Here is a 16058-nt window from a genome sequence, read left to right on the forward strand (position 1 = left end):
CAACCGAGTCACACCAGTCAGGGCCACAGTAATTTTTATTTTTTTAAATAAAACATTTAACATGGTATGGCTCAGTGGATTGGGTGTCTTTCCACAAGCTGAAAGATTGCCGGTTTGACCGCAGGTCAGGCCACATGCCTGGGTTGTGGGCCAGGTTCCCAGCTGGGGGTAAGCAAGAGGCACCCAATCAATGTTTCTTGAGGTTTCTCTCCCTCTCTCTCTCTTCCTCTCTTCCCCTTTCCCTAAAAATAAATAAATAAAATCTGTAAAACAATAAATGAAATATTTATGCTTCAAGAATACCATAAAAAAAAAACGACCCACAGATTTGGGGGAAATATTTACAAATCACGTATCTGATAAGGGACTTATATCTAGAATATACAAAGAACTCTAACAACTCAAAAACAAAAAGACAAACAACTCAATTTAAAAGCAGGTAAAGGATCTGAATAGACATTTCTCAAAGAAAATATTAAAATGGGCCATAAGCACATGACAAGATGTTCAACATCATTAGACACTAGGGAAATGCATATATAAACCACAATAAGATACTACTCACACCCACTAGGATGGCTATAATAAAATACACAGACATTAACAAGTGTTGGCAAGGATGTGGAGAAATTAGAACTTTCATATTTCTGATGGGAATGTAAAACGGAAATGGAAAACAGTTTGGCTGTTCTTCAAAAATGTTAAACAGATTTACCATATGAACCAGAAATTCCACTTCTAGGTATATATACCCAAGAGAACTGAAAACATGCTCACACAAAAACTTGTACACAAATATTCATAGCAACATTATTTTTAACAGCCAAAATGTGGTTTAAAAAAACCCCAAATGTCCATCAAATGATGAGTGGGTAAAAAAAATGTGGTATACTCACACTATGGAACATTATTTGGCCACAAAAAGAAATAAAATACTGATATATGTCACAGCATGAGTAAATCTTGAAAACATCATGCTAAGTGGAAGAAACCAATCACAAAAGGTCACATATGGCCTTTGTATGAATCCATGTATATACAATGTCCATAATAGGCAAAGCCATAGAAACAGATCAGTGGTTGCCAGAGGCTGAAGGCAAAGGGGATTGAAGAGTGACTACTAATAGGTAAAGAGTTTCTTTTTAGAGTGATGGAAATGTTCTGGAATTCATGATTGCATAACTCTGTGAATATATTAAAAAACCACTCAACTGTACCCTTTTAAAGGAATTTCAAGGGTGAATTTTATGATATACAAAGTGTAACTTAATAAAGCTCCTACATAAAAAAGGAAGTAATCAATACGTTAAGTTGCTGACTTACTAATTAGAAGGGGAACCGGACAAGGAATTTAGCAATATGGGAGTGGTTATCTGATGGCCTTGAGAAAAGCTATTTTGATAGAGTGGTAGCAATGAAAGGACTTTTATGTAATGTACCTAAGAGTACTTAAAATAGTACCTGGTACATACTCCCCCTAAAAGAAAAAAAAAGGATGAAAAATAGGAACTCAAATTAATGATAAGCTGCTACTCATAAGCTTAGGGCTTAGAAGGTCTCAGGCAGAGCAGTGAAGAAACTGGATGTTTTAATGTGGCAGCAGCCACTGTTACACTGAATTAGTTTGCCAGGACAGGGTGACTGCGCTTGTGGACTCTGTAACAGGAGTCAAGAGGCTAGCCTGTGTGCTCACCTTGTTCTGTCCCTCCTCTCTGGCATGGTACGGGAGTCAGACCCGAACCCAGCCACTGGAGAGATGCTGCCACTCCCTCTGCAGCCCACAGACCAGACTGGATCTTGGCTTGCTTGCTGACTGATGCTTCAGAACATCTGCTCATTATCACTGCTTTTGCCGCTACCTGCTTATCATAGGTGCCCCAAGTTCCTGCCTTCCCCAGCAGGATGTCAACCTAGAAGGGGAACTTTGCAAGCTGAAGAGTCACACCCGAGTATCTTGGGTGCTCATGGCAAATATCAACTACTGCCAATGTTCAAGGAGTTAGTAAGAAAGTACTGCTCTGATATTTGTTGTTTCTACTGTTGCTGTAATGCAATAATTTCTAAATGTGCAAGAAGAAGGATAAAGGGCTATAATGGTAAGAAGAGAGAGAAATCCCTTGCAACTAAGAAATTATAGAAAGCTTCCTGGAGAAGGTGATGTTTTGGTTGTATGCTGAAGAACTGAGTTAAATTTACTGGACTGATATGGTGAACACTGTACCTTAGGCTAGAAGGAAGTGTGTGTACGTGAATAGGCAGAGAACAGAAAGTATCAGGTGAATTTGGGAGACAGCAAAGTTTCTTTTTGGGTGGAGGATAGTGGGACAATGGGAGATAAGCCTGGAAATGTAAACTAGAGACCAGCTGTAGTTATCTCAAATGCCAAGTGAAGGAATTTAGAGTTTTTGATGAGCTATATGGAGCAGCTCTAGAGATATTTGAAAGGAATGTGACATGATTTAAATTTTTTTTTTATTTTAAAGATTTTATTTATTTATTTTTAGGGGCGGGGGAGAAAGAGAGGGAGAGAAATATCAGTGTGTGGTTGCCTCTTGTGTGCCTACTGGGGACCTGGCCCACAACCTAGGTATGTGTCCTGACTTGGAATAGAACCAGCAACCCTTTGATTCGCAGGTCAGCACTGAACTCACTGAGCCACACCAGCCAGGGCTCATTTTTAATTTAATTTTATGATTGATATTACATTCACTGGACTAAAATTCTAGAAAAAATTAAAGTATATACAGTAAAAAAAAAAATCTCATCCCATTAGTTTTTCACCTGATATCTTTTTCCCATGGGCAGTTATGTATGATTTTTTTATGTATCTTTTTTAAACATACTATACATATACAAACAGACACTATGGATTTGCATGTGTATTCTTTCCCTCTCTTTTTTATACAAGTGTAAGCATCTTAGGCATACTGTTCTGCACCTTGTTTTATTTATACATCAATTTATCTTATTTTTCTATATCAGTAAAAAGCTACTTCATTCTTTTTATAGCTACATGGTACTGTATCCCATTGTTTAGATATCCCAATAAGATATTTAACCAGTCTTTCTTAACAGACAGGTTGATTCTAATCTTTGCTATTAAAAACAATGCTTCAGCCCTGGCTGGTGTATCTCAGTGGATTGAGTACCAGCCTGCGAACCAAAGGGTTGCCAGTTTGATTCCCAGTCAGGACACATGTCTTAGGTTGTGGGCCAAGTCTCCAATGGGAGGTACATGAGAGGCAACCACACACTGATGTTTCTTTCCCTCTTTTTCTTCTTCTCTTCCCTTCTCTCTAAAAATAAAAATTAAAAAAAAAAAAACAATGCTTCAGAAATAGCCTTGAACATATGTCCCTTCAGCATGTGAAAATATACCTGCAGGGTATATTCCTGGAAGTGGTGTTGGAGCTCAAAGGGTATATATAATTCTGATCAATTTTGCCAATTGCCTTCCTTGGGTTATACCAATTTACACTCCCATCCCACGAGCAATGTGTAAGTGCCTATTCCCTCACACTTTTGCCAACACAGTATGTTTCATAATTTTAATTTTGACTTAGAAGGATTAATCAGGTTATATGCATAAGAGGACAACCCCACTTAGGTTTAAAACTGGATGAATACAGCATATGCTCTTTGTATAAATTTAATTTTTATTGGGAAAAGTAATTTTAAAGCTACATATCTCCATACTGACTAGGAAAAAGTTCTCATATTCCTTTTAGTCAAAACCATTCCAGACTCCAGTTCTTAGGTGAGCAGCCTTTAGCTGGAGATGGAAGAATGGGAATATGACCCAGGGAGTCAGTCAGGCTCTTGGGCAGGGTCAGCACTATAAGTAATTCCTAGACAGCTCCAAGTCAGAAATAAGGTTCTGTGTTGTCAAGTCCAGAACCAGGAAGAAGATAGGTAGGGATAATGAGAACTCCCAGAGTGGCCTATGAGTTGGAGAAGCCCCCTCACCTACTGGGGAAATGGCAATCTCATCTCAGCAAGAAACCCATGGGGAGTAATTTTTAAATGCAACAATAGGGTTGCATTAGCCCCTCTAGTGCCTGTGAGCAATATGCCCCATCCCCTATTTCTGCCTCTTACCCCACATCTACTGTACACGAGAATATCCTAAAAGTTCTAACTACTGAACTACTTCGGCCCACATGTCCCTACCACTTTTGAAAAGGTATATTTTAAAGCTCTCCATCCCCTCCCCCAATAGAAAGGAAGCTCCTTAGGGGTAGAAACTCCTTTCCTGTTGTTTTAGAATTCTCTTTCACTCTGATTCCCACAGGATTAGTTTAAAATCTATACTCAAGTAATTAGACTGATTCAAGCTTTGAACCTTCCCTTTCACCTTGTGAAACTCACCACCAAGCTGTTATGCTAGCCACATGGAGGCAATACCCAGCTGTGGCCCAATTAAAGAGAGACTTGGAATACCTGGGTGCATGTCTTCTACCGAGAGACGATTTGCCTTCTGTACCAGTTCATGCAAAAGTTTTTTCTGCCTCAGTCTTTTCTCTCTCAGAACATTTTTAAAATTGTTGATGCACTTGTTGAGGGAGATGGTCTCTGCACACACTTGCTCTAAACTTAGTCTGCCCTCCGTGGGAGATTCAGGCCTGGGACAAGTTTCACTTTCCAGACCTGGAGCTAGAATCAAACCCGGCAATGAATATGCAATAGGTGAGTTATGAGAAGCCAGAGAGAAGTTGCTGGGATCTTGAGAGGCTGGGTCTCCCTGTGCAGAGATGCCCACTCTGCCAGAGACCACACTGAGCAAGCTCTCACTCCCCTGACTCCCAGGGCTTTCCGCAGAGAAATCCTGGGCACCCCCTGAACTCACTGTCCCAAGAAGTCTATCACTGTTCTCTGACTGGGAACAACTCTCATTGCTTTCTGGGTCCTCAGGACTGATTGATGCACCATTCTCCAGCTTCTGAAACACCCCCTGTAGAGCTGAACGAAAGTGGTGAATTGCTCGGCCCAGTTTACTCGTGTAAAACTTAATTTCTATATCTTCATCCTCCTGTGAGCCACCCACATAAGAGGACTTTTCAAAGACATCTTTAAGGACCTGAGCAGCACGTTCCTCCTCTTCATTCAAGTCAATATGAACCATGTTACTAAAAGTTTCAGGCCCTATGATAATATCCTCCACCATGCTGTCACAGCTCAGAGCTGCAAACCTGGACTTGTCTGTCAAAAGGTCCTCTAGCTGCTTTGAGCTCAGAATATCAAGCCCGGCTTCACAGGCCAAGAGATTTTCTTCTGTCTTCAGCAAACCAGACAGTGATAGGCAGCTGCTGGCCTCACTTTTATCACTGTAGTTGTTTTCTCTTTTGGCTACTTCACATGCTTCTAGTCCTTCACTACACTGTTTGAAAACCTGGGACTTCCCAGAATCCTCCTCTTTTGGGATTAACACCAGGGAAGATTCCTCAAACTGATGGAGGGCAGACAGAGAAGCATCTCTCCCTGTCAGTTCACAGCTGCCACTGATGACTTGGGATGTTTCTGATGTTCCATTTACTTCCTCCCCTGGCTTAGACAAATCACATGGCTTTGCTAAATTGTTCTTGGGTGGGAAGCAAAGGCCTTGCTGCTCAGGAGTCAAGGGTTCTCTATGTTGACTCTGGGCCCTTATGTGATATGCTCCTGTTATGGGTTCTCTGTCCCTTGTTTCAATCTGAAGAACTGGTTTGTCTGGAATTAAAGAACTTGAATTATGATCCTGAAGTTGTTGTTGTGAAAATGATAGTGACTTCTTTTGGGAATTCTTATAATGCTGTGACCAGGTTGGTTCTTCTCTGATGGCCATCTGGACCCCTACACTCTGCAAGAGTATGGATTTCTGCAAGATGAAGTCTCTGTGCTCTAGATGGGCAAGCTTCACAACAGTGGGCCTGGGGGCTTGGGCTCCCCCTGCCCTGTAAGCCTCTTTGATGTACCTGTTGCACTGCATGCCATTAACACAGAGGTGCTTGGCCAGGAAGCTGTGCACCAGCTCCATGGTATTTTCCCCATCTTGTTCAGGAAGTCCATACAGATACAGAATGGCTTCCTCACTAAGTGTGTCCACATGGGATTCCTGGGCCTTTCCTCCTACACACACCTTGGCCAGGGAGCTGCTGCCCACCTGCAAGCCTTCTATTTCACTCAGAACTGAGTCTACACAGCTAGAGACTTCATCCACTGAACCCCGGACTTGGCTCAAATGCTGCTGCAGCTCAGCAATCTCAGTTTGGAGACGACTGATGCCTTGCAGCTCTCTGATGATATAGTCTACTACATCCCCCCAAGGCTCTCGCTGTTCAAGGCTCCAATCTTGGCCCCTGGACAAACGGGGCTTGGTTTGATTCCTCTCTGAGGGCTCTTGACAGCTGGTGGTAATGCTGGCAGATGAGAGGTCCTGGGAGCCAGACCCTGAGGCACAGGCCGTGGAGCCCAGAGGAAGGGGGCTGCCAGCCTCTTGTCCAAAGTTGCAATGCTGGGCCAGGTCCCCATCTCTATCTCCATCAATGGCCGAGGCTGTTGACCCGCAGCAAGGGGTCAGGGAGCTGTCCTCTGGTAAGGATCCAGCAGGGCCTGAGGACTTGCTCTTGATGCCACACATAGTCTCTGCCTTAGCCTTATCTGGGGAAAGCCTGGAGGAGGATCCCAAGGTGACCATGATTTCTTCCTCTGACTCTTGCAACAATCGCTTCATTTTCTCCCTTGGGGTCTAAGGGATCCTCTGCTTCTTCCTCTTATTTCTGGCCAGGACGCTTAATAGAGATTGTCTTGGAAGGCAATACCCTGTCCTGCTCTTTTCAGTCTACTTCTAGCAATTATTGCTGGCTGATGCCTTGGGCTTAGCCCACAGTGTTGCCTGGAATGGTCCCATGTGTGGTCTCCAAACCTGGCACATGCCCTTGGGATCCTGGCTTGACTCTTATCGTGTAGCTAGTGAAAAAGGAAAATAGTGCACTCAGGTCAGAAAGCAGCAGGATAACTTTAATCTGAATCAAACTGTCAAGCAGGAAAAAGAATGTTACCTTCTAAGACTGTGGAAGTCAACCCTGACCTGTCTCCCAGGTCTGGCCTTAAATGTTGCAGGCAATCAGTTCTCTCTCCTTGGCTTCCCATCAGAGTACTGATGCAAAAGCAAATCAAGTCCTTTGTGTTCTGAGAAAGTATCCAAAGGTATCAGGATTGAGACAAACTTCTGGGAAGTGGGTGGGGGCAAAGTCAATGAGTAACTGAACCTTTACAAAATTCAACACTAGGGTCTGGCTCAGGAATGAACAAAAAATGCTTAAACACCAAAGTCAAGTCACATACACAGTAAACAACAAAGACAAGACATGGAATGTTATTATTTCTCTTTTTTCCTGGTTGCTTGCTCCGGTGGAGGCTCAGCTGGTCAAAGGTTCACTCCTGCCTATAGCACAGAGTGATAGTAACCCTTCATTGAAGAAACGGCCATGGCAAGTATTTAAAACTTGGTGGGGGGGAGGGGTGGAATTTTTTTATACAATGAATTCTAGAATAAGGTGGAAAATGTGGGCCTACTCACTGTCCAGGCATTTAGTATGTTTGGATTAGAGGGCCACATGCCCAAAGGCATACTTGATGGTCATACAGATAAAGATGAAATGAGGACATTTAATAGTCCTCAAGGGCTTGGTGCAACCTGATCAATACACAGGTTAGGCTTTCCTGGTCCACAAACCATCTGCTCCTCCAGAGTATCAGGTAAAGTGATTTTTCTAGCACTGTCTACTCCTAGAGTAACTGTTGGTTACTCTAGCACTCTGATTGACCTGTAAGGGACAGGTGGGGAGTTGATTCTGTCACAAAGGGCTCTAGGGTGCTTTGCTAGGGGACTCTAGGGTATTCCAAAAAGGTAAAGACAGACCTGCCACTAATCTTGCCCCTACACCCTAAGCTACTGACGCCTGTACTACAGAGGCAGAAATGACTATTACCTTATGTGGGGTGGGTGTGCATACCCTTTTTACTGGAAATGTGCAGAATGTTGGAAAGGATCAGAGTGGAGGTACAAAGGGGAAGGCAGAGAGCCCAGGAATGCAGAGGACTGCCAACATTCTGCCTCTGCTGGGTTGTCCTGGGAAGGGTAAAACTGGGGATGGTCTCCCCATTTTCTAGATTTAATCAAAATTCCTAAATCTTTTAAACCCCTGTCTCCTTTTCTTTTTCCAGTACTCAGGTTAACCCCCAAAGGGGAAGACTGCATGTGAAGAACAAACTGAGAACTCCCATGGCAATTCATTCTTCAGGGAAGACCACCATATACAGTCCATGGGCCTACAAATTAAAAGCACTGTGCCTCACCAGACTAGAAAGACCCAGAAGGATGACTAACAAGATTTGGGATAAAGATGAAGCTGGCCTTTTTTACTGCAAATAACTAGGCCAAGAACCAAGAGACAGAAATTAGATTAACTCCCATTTCATTTCTTTCATTCTCTCTAGCTCATCTAAAAAATCTACTTCATCTAGGAATTCCTCATCTAAGAACTCTACCCATCCTCTGAGGCATTAGAGAGACCTAATTATTGCTTTTTAAGCATAATTCTTTACCCCGGTATCTCAAGGAGCCAAGATCAGCCAGATCCCTAGATTCAACTCAGTCGTGTGTGTGTGTGTGTGTGTGTGTGTGTGTGTGTGTGTGAGAGAGAGAGAGAGAGAGAGAGAGAGAGAGAGAGCGTGCGCACGCGCGCTATATTCGTAACAAGAACTTCTGGGTCTTGAGTGTAGTGCCCAGCTGTCTAAGCAGCAAAGCCCCCAATTCTAGGACTGACTCATAAAATTATTCCTTCTCTCCTCCAACAAGTACAAAATTTGTATTTCCAAAGCCATCCCTTTCTTTTCTCCCGAACTGTGCAAGGCATTAGCACCTAGTAATAGCTTTGAACAATGCCCTTGGCCCTAGAAGGACTGGACCTGGCAATTAGCCTTTCAAGTTTGTCTCAAGGTGAAAGATTGCTTACTGAACTAAGATGAAAGCTTTGTGTATGACCACATGAAGCCATGAACAAGTGCTTCTATACTGAGAATCAGTAGACTTAAGTTTGGGTCTTTCTTCACCAGTGACCTTTGATTAAACACTTGACCTCTCTGTGCTTTAGTTTCCTCATCTATAAAGTGAAGAAGTAGAAATGTTATAAAGCTAAAATGTGAAACTGGTAATTGGTAAACTATAAAGCACTGCAGTGTTATTATTACTAACATGGCAAGTTCCTGAGACAAAGAAGCAGGGAAACTAATATCTAAGTCAAGCATGCAACTGCTTAAATGGTATGATTTGAGTGAACGAACCATGACGTCTATCCCAGCCCAGACCCCTATCTTTCCCAGTCTCTGCTAATGGTCTACAACACTGTCTGAAATTCTACCGTTACAGTGATATTCTTTGTTAGTCCTGCTTTCTTCTAGAAGCTTTTTTTTTTTAAAGGTAAGAAAAGGGAGGAGCCAAACATTCAGTCCCCAGTATTTCATTCAGGAAGACAAGAGGCTTGCCATCCTCCTAAGGCAGCCTGAATGCATGAGTAAGGGGCAAAGAGCTATAGGAGGCAAGCTTTTCCTTTCTAATGCTGGTGGGCCCAGAACTCATTTCCAGGTCTTCCAAGGTCAACCTTACTTTGGTCCAGAGGAGGCCTTTTACCAGGAACAAAAATGGCTCTCTTGCAGTTGCTTCAGCGCAGGCTGGGTTAACTTCGGGGCTATCCCCTTCTGCCCCTTGAACCAATACTCTAGACAGTCTTGGCCTAACTTCCTAGACATCTTGCCAGGTGTCCCCTCCAAGAGTATAATGCCTACAACACTTGCTGGCCAGCCACACGGGGGCAAATGGCACAGCCATGTGTTTAGAAAGCCCTTTCCCATGACCTCCTGAAGAACTGAAGGCAAAGCTACTTGGTTTCCTGTGTTACTGACAAATAGGAAATTTCCAACTGGAGCTGCCATAGCAACTTCTCCAAACCCCAAACAAAGAACCTTGCTTCCATATTAAACAAACAAACAAACAAACAAACAAACAAAACCCTCCAAATGTTCTTGTGAATTGGTAGTCATGGTGCCTGGATGAACTCTAAACTTAAAAATCACCTCCTGGGGATATGGGTTCCCTAAAGGCACAAAATCCACTCAGTCATCCAAATATTTAGTTCTCAAGCAGGGGCTAGAGCTCAATGTGATGCTGAGAGGACCAATCGGTCACTCTGCTCAGAAACCAATAGGATACCAGAAGCCAAGATGGGTTGAAGGGGCAACTCTCAGGGCCAGGAGGCCCAATTCAAGGCCTTCTCCAGCCTCTCTTTGCTACTACTGTCCACAGGAATGACATAACAAGAGGACATTCCTGTTATATACCGGCCAGTTTGAGAAAGACAAAGTATGAGAAGGACAGTTTGATCTCTAAATCAAATCAATAAATGTGCCAGCCACTAAACTATATGCCAGGGATATAAGTCATAGTTTCTGTTCTTTAATATATTAAGGTTTGGGGAGGGAGGGAGGCATATATGCAATCACAACATAAAATAATACATTTTATAGAAGTTGTAATAAAAATCAAGCATTTAATTATAGGGATGGGAAATGTGAAGGCAGAGAGAGGTCCAGCAAAACCTGGACAGGGAAGGACACAGAGAAACACTATATGAGCTTATAGAGTAAGGAAGCCTTGGGGTCCACCCAGCTCAAACCTGGCCCTCTAGTTGCGTCTAGTACCTACCCAGTCCTGCCACTCTGCTCTATCCTGTTGGCCTATCCACTCTAGTCAAATCTCACTCATATAAACTCTCAAAGATCACTATACCTTTCTGTAATCTTTTCCTAAGGAATGTCTAAGGTTAGGAAAAATAAAGCACACCTTTCAAGAAATATTTGTGTTTGAAAAGGGAACACACCAAAATAAATGAATTAATCAAAAGGGGTAAAGCTTCACTGATAGAAAGCTAAGAACTATGGCAAGCAGTAAAAGCCTTAAAGCACACCGCATTAGCACCAGCCTACCCAAAGTCAGGAGGAAAAAACACTTCAGTTTTCTGAAATGGCTGATTCTTTTATTGTTCTCTGACTTAGCAAATAAATGTGATTTAAAACGTGAGTATTCCTTGTAAAATTGCGTCTGACCCAAATCTCGGCTTGGAGAAAACAACTGGGGGACCTCTGGGAACATGCCAGGACTCTATTAGTATATCAAACAGCCTCTCACTCTGTGTGAAAACAAGCTCAAAAGGCAGAGAGCCAAGAGCTCTGAATCCCCTTCCTCCCCAGGGGTCAGATCATTCCTGGCTCATTTACCAACTATGTTATATGGCTAATATGGTAGGAGAAATGGATATATGGGGCCACAACAGGTAGGGGTCCACAGGAATGGATATTAATCCTTGTGAAAGAATCAAGGCTTACAGGGAATCTTGACAGAGAAAATGATCAGGATCACAAGGCATGACAAATGAGATTAGCCATGTGGACTAAAAGAATGCCCTAGATCAAATGCGGACCAAGGTCAAAGGACTGTAGCTCGTAGGACTTGCCACCCTTCTTCACCAGCTATGGGAGGAACTCCATTTATAGGCCAAAAGCTGGACCCTGAAAAGGAAAGAAAACCTCAAGCATTGTATCCAAGAGGGAAGAGAGAACCTCGGGTAATGTTCAGTAGGTTACTCTGAGTCCTCTTTCTAACTAGGCCCCTGACCTTGGGCTCTGTTTAGTCCAGTTTTAAGCAAGAATCCTACTGGATTCTTTAGTGAAAATTCCCCAGCTTTGATATCTGACTGAATTCTTTATCCCCAACCCTAGCCAGCCTCAAGCAAAAATCCTGTCAAATTGGTTTAGCCAGACTCCCCTCCCCCACCTTACCCCTGATATTTCCTCTTAGTAATTTTTATTCACTTACCCTTACCCCTGCTCTTGGCTATAAATTCCCACTTTTTGCTGTATTCGAAGTTGGGCTCAATCTTCCCCTTACCACCCCCAATACAATACCTCAATGTAGTTGTCGCCCGGAATAAAGTCTGACTTACCATCTTTAACATGTGTCAGAATATTTTCTTAAGCACGTATCATGCTCTCTTTTTTACTTATTACTTCATGGCTCTTGTGAGCAGACTAAAGAAGGCACATGAGCAGGAATCTAGCCCTTGAACACCCCCACACTCCCCTCAAAATGCAACATTCTCTATCACCTTACTCTGCTATAGTTTCTTCATAGAACGTATTACCACCTGATAGATCAAATATTTGTTTGCTTGTTTATTATGTGTCTCTCCCCCACCTCTCTATCCTAGAATGGCAGCAGGGACTTTGTTTTGTTCATTGCTATATCCCCAGCACCTAGAACAGTGCCTGGCACATATGGTGCTCAAAACAAACAAACAAACAAACAAACAAACAAAAAATCCTGCCATTGAAAAACAGGAACCAAAACACAAAATCAGAAAATGTTAGAAGAGTCCTTTAGGGAATATGCAGGCCTGGAATCTCATAATACATTATGAACTAGCCTATGCAGTAGTAGTTTTGTTCAGCTATCATAGTGTTTTTCTTAATTTTAAGTTTGAAAGTCTTTAGTCTGAGTAGCTATTCTAGCTTCTCAAAAGCCCTATTACTTAACTTTCTAACTTTGACCTAAAATGATACCGTTGTTGTTGTTGTTGTTCATCTGTTTTACTTTGGCAGACCCCTAAATGGGAGGTTCTTACTTGAGGACTCCATCACACTGAAAGATATGCCTTATTTGTTTGTAAATCCCCAGTGCCTAGTACAGACCATTATTATGCCAAGCATGCAGCCTGGTACACAGTGAGAACTCAGTGCAATGAAAAAAAAATAAATGAATGATAGTAGGGCTGAATCAGAATCCAAGTCTCCTAATTTCTGGTCCACTTTTGTTTCCATAACAACATTTAAGTTTGAAATTTCCTTCTAGATTGATGGCTTATAATCTTTTCTTTCATTGAAAAAACTAAGTTGGAAACTTCTCGCCAAATACATTTACAGTTTTCTGGGGGCTCACTCATGACAAATAAAGGGGGTAGTGGCAGCACTGGCCTCTGCAAGAAGCTTATAATTAGCTGGTATCTCTCCAGCATCTGAAACTGGCAGGAACCATAGTTCTTGTCAGCCCTAGCGTTGCTATTATGGGGCTTCCATTTGCCCTTCTACCTGGAAGACCTGCCCTGATCTTTGTGCTGATGATGGGTCTAGAGCAGCACTGTCCAATAGAAATACAACGTGAGGCACATATGCAATTTTAAAATTTCTAACAACCATATAAAAAGATAAAAAGAAACAGGTAAAATTCATTTTAATAAATTTTATGTAACTCATTATCCAAAATATTATCCTTTCAACATGTAATCAATATAAAAATTATTCATCATATATTTGCATTCCTGTTTTTCATACTGAGCCTTTGAAATCTGGTATGTACCTTACATTCACAACACATCTCAATTTAGCCACCCCACAAGTACTCAACATCCACCTGTGGGTAGTGGCTACCATACTGGACAGCGCAGGTCTAAAAGGTTGGGGTAAAGGACACTCTGGAGAGACTTCAAAACCTTGCAGGAGATGCTCACTGCAAAGAGCAGGCTGCCATCTCAGGGGCAGCAGAATGCTCTGTTCTTTCATTCATCCTTTTACCTGCTCACATTGATCCTAGCTGGAAGAAGCTTATTTCCATTTTGTGACAGGTTCAATCCTTTTCAAGGCTACAAAGAATGAAGTATTAAGACCCTGACCTGTAGAGGATGAGGTCTTTTCTTCTCTTAAACTGACCCTTTCTAGATACTTTGTAGCGCTACGTAGCTTCTTTCCAATACTCTGGACAAAACCACAGAATAAACCTAGTTATTTCAACAGAAGCTACTCCTTATCTCACAGAGAAGAGCATAATCTCAATGTAGCTGAGTCAAAGGTATGCTATCCTACCCAACTCACACTAGAGGGACGGGTAACAACAGTGAATTTCTATTTGTTTTGAATTTTACAGTTATGTGATTCTTATTTTATCATCACAACAACCCTGTGACGTAGGAGAGAAAAATTATTTTTCTAATTTCATAAATGAGAAAAATAGAGCTGAGAGAGACTAAAGGTAACTTTGACTTCGATTTAAAAGGGGGTCTTCAATCTATAAAGTTAGTGCTCTTTTTACCACATATTCTTGAAACAAATGGACAGATTATCTATTATGCATGTGTCCACACACTCAAGACTGAGAAAACTCAAGATGACTTGTCTATTTATATGGCACATATGCACATATGAGAGGGAAGAATACGTTGGACAGGAGGACATTATACACACATACAGAAAATGGAAAGGTTTCTGAATATACACAGGCATATACAAGAATAGGAAAGTAACCTGTATATATGCATACATGTATGAAATAAAAGGACAGCTATTTATATATGTATGCACATGGCTTGTGTATATTTACATAAGATGGATGAGTTGTCTATATATATGTACACACAGAGAGGAATGGACATGTTATCTATACACATGAACATATCAAGGGGCAGAAATAGATTATCTGTATACAAGTATGCACACATCCAGAGGGGCAGATGGATTATTTATATACATAAAGGAGGGTACCAAGGAAGAATGGATGGCCAGATATTCAGCATATAAACATGTGCACGTGAAGATCCTATCCTCAGTGCTGAGTATGCTTTTTCACTCATTATAATGACCCGCACCAGCAAGTTGCTCAAGCAGTTATATAATTAATGTAGCTGTTCCATATTCCTCCCACAAATGCTTTGCTTTTGTCCCTGCTTGTCATTCAGAGTCAGTCATACACTCAATACCACTTACCTTGCTGCTGCAACCAAAATAAGAGTTAAGGAAATTAAAAAAACACATTAAAACACAAATATTAAAGTTTTAGAATGCAAGTGTTGTCTTTAAGAGGAAATCCATTCAGAAGCACTCCTCGATTTGACTGAGAAGCCACAGGATGAACTTTCTAAGCCACAGCACGGCTGCTTGCCCAACTGACGAAAAGAGCCAAGGAGCTATTATTCTCAGTTGCATTTAGCTGGCTGGCTCCACGGTGCAAAGTTGATGATAGGAACAATGCCCAGCAGAGAAATCCTCTCAGCGAAAGGCTGGGCAGGAATCTTGCTGACTACAAATCTAGGAATCCAATCTGGTCCACATCTCTCTGCTGAGGGGGATTCTGACGACCAGCCTACTGAAAGCAATAGCAGCCAAACTTCAACTGGATGTGGAATTCTAAGTCAATGGATTCCGAGCAGTGAGACTGAGACAGAAAGCAGGGCAGCTCCTGCTCCTGCTGCTGCTCCTCCTCCTCCTCTCCAGCTGCTTCCTGCCTGCAACCTCCCATAGGGCACCAGCCCTCCTCACACGTTCCTGGAGCACACACCCCCTTCCCCAGCACACTCACGCACACACAAGCCTCGCCAGCAAGCTCACTCACACACCCTTGGTGAGTGTCTCTCCCTCTCGCTAAATATAGATCTTACTCTCTCCCCTCCCCCGTTTCTTCCCTGCATTTTTCTCCCCCCTCCTTTCTTCTCCCTTGCCTATCCACCTCTCTCATGTCTGGGCTATAAAGACACAGAAGGATGCCTCTACTTTGAGGATCTCCAAGTGTCAGAGGAAAGACAGAACACCACAAAAAAAACTGCCAAAATACAATACAAAGGGAGCCTCCCATTCTACTGAGACAAGCTCTAGGTTTATTATTTGTTTGTTTGGTTTTTGGTATTTTTGTTTGTTTGTTTTTATATGTATATAATCTGTTGTCTGTGTTTGGTGAAGCTGGAGAATAGGTAGAGTGTCCAAGTGCAGTTAACATCGAATAGCACCAAGTTCTCAGCATAGATACCTTGTCCAGTTCTTCCTGAATAGCCACAGCAAGAGAAGCAACTAGAAAACAATAATGCCTTTAGGCCATGCCAAGGCAATGATTAGAGAGAAGTAGGGGACACTAGTGGGCTGAGAAGGATCCTTTACTGCAGAAGTCAGGACTACAGATTGTTTTAGTATCCAGAATTATGAAT

At 42.2% G+C, this 16058-nt stretch overlaps 1 protein-coding gene across 3 annotated transcripts in view; it reads right to left on the reverse strand.

Moving 5' to 3' along the window:
- The window catches only part of UNC13B (unc-13 homolog B), a 208162-nt gene that overhangs the window by 45858 nt on the left and 146246 nt on the right, over positions 1-16058 (reverse strand). The window contains exon 1 of one of the 3 annotated variants that reach the window (XM_054584692.1): positions 4441-6709. The exons of the other annotated variants lie outside the window; for them this stretch is intronic. Within the exon in view, the coding sequence (XP_054440667.1) occupies positions 4441-6709 (2269 nt within the window). Of the gene's footprint in view, positions 1-4440; positions 6710-16058 lie in introns of those variants that run through there. 3 annotated transcript variants of the gene reach the window in all.

Source organism: Pteronotus mesoamericanus, unplaced genomic scaffold (assembly GCF_021234165.1).
Source record: "Pteronotus mesoamericanus isolate MK-2021 breed Mesoamerican mustached bat unplaced genomic scaffold, CSHL_Meso_final contig_78, whole genome shotgun sequence".
Classification (NCBI taxonomy): Eukaryota; Metazoa; Chordata; class Mammalia; order Chiroptera; family Mormoopidae; genus Pteronotus; species Pteronotus mesoamericanus.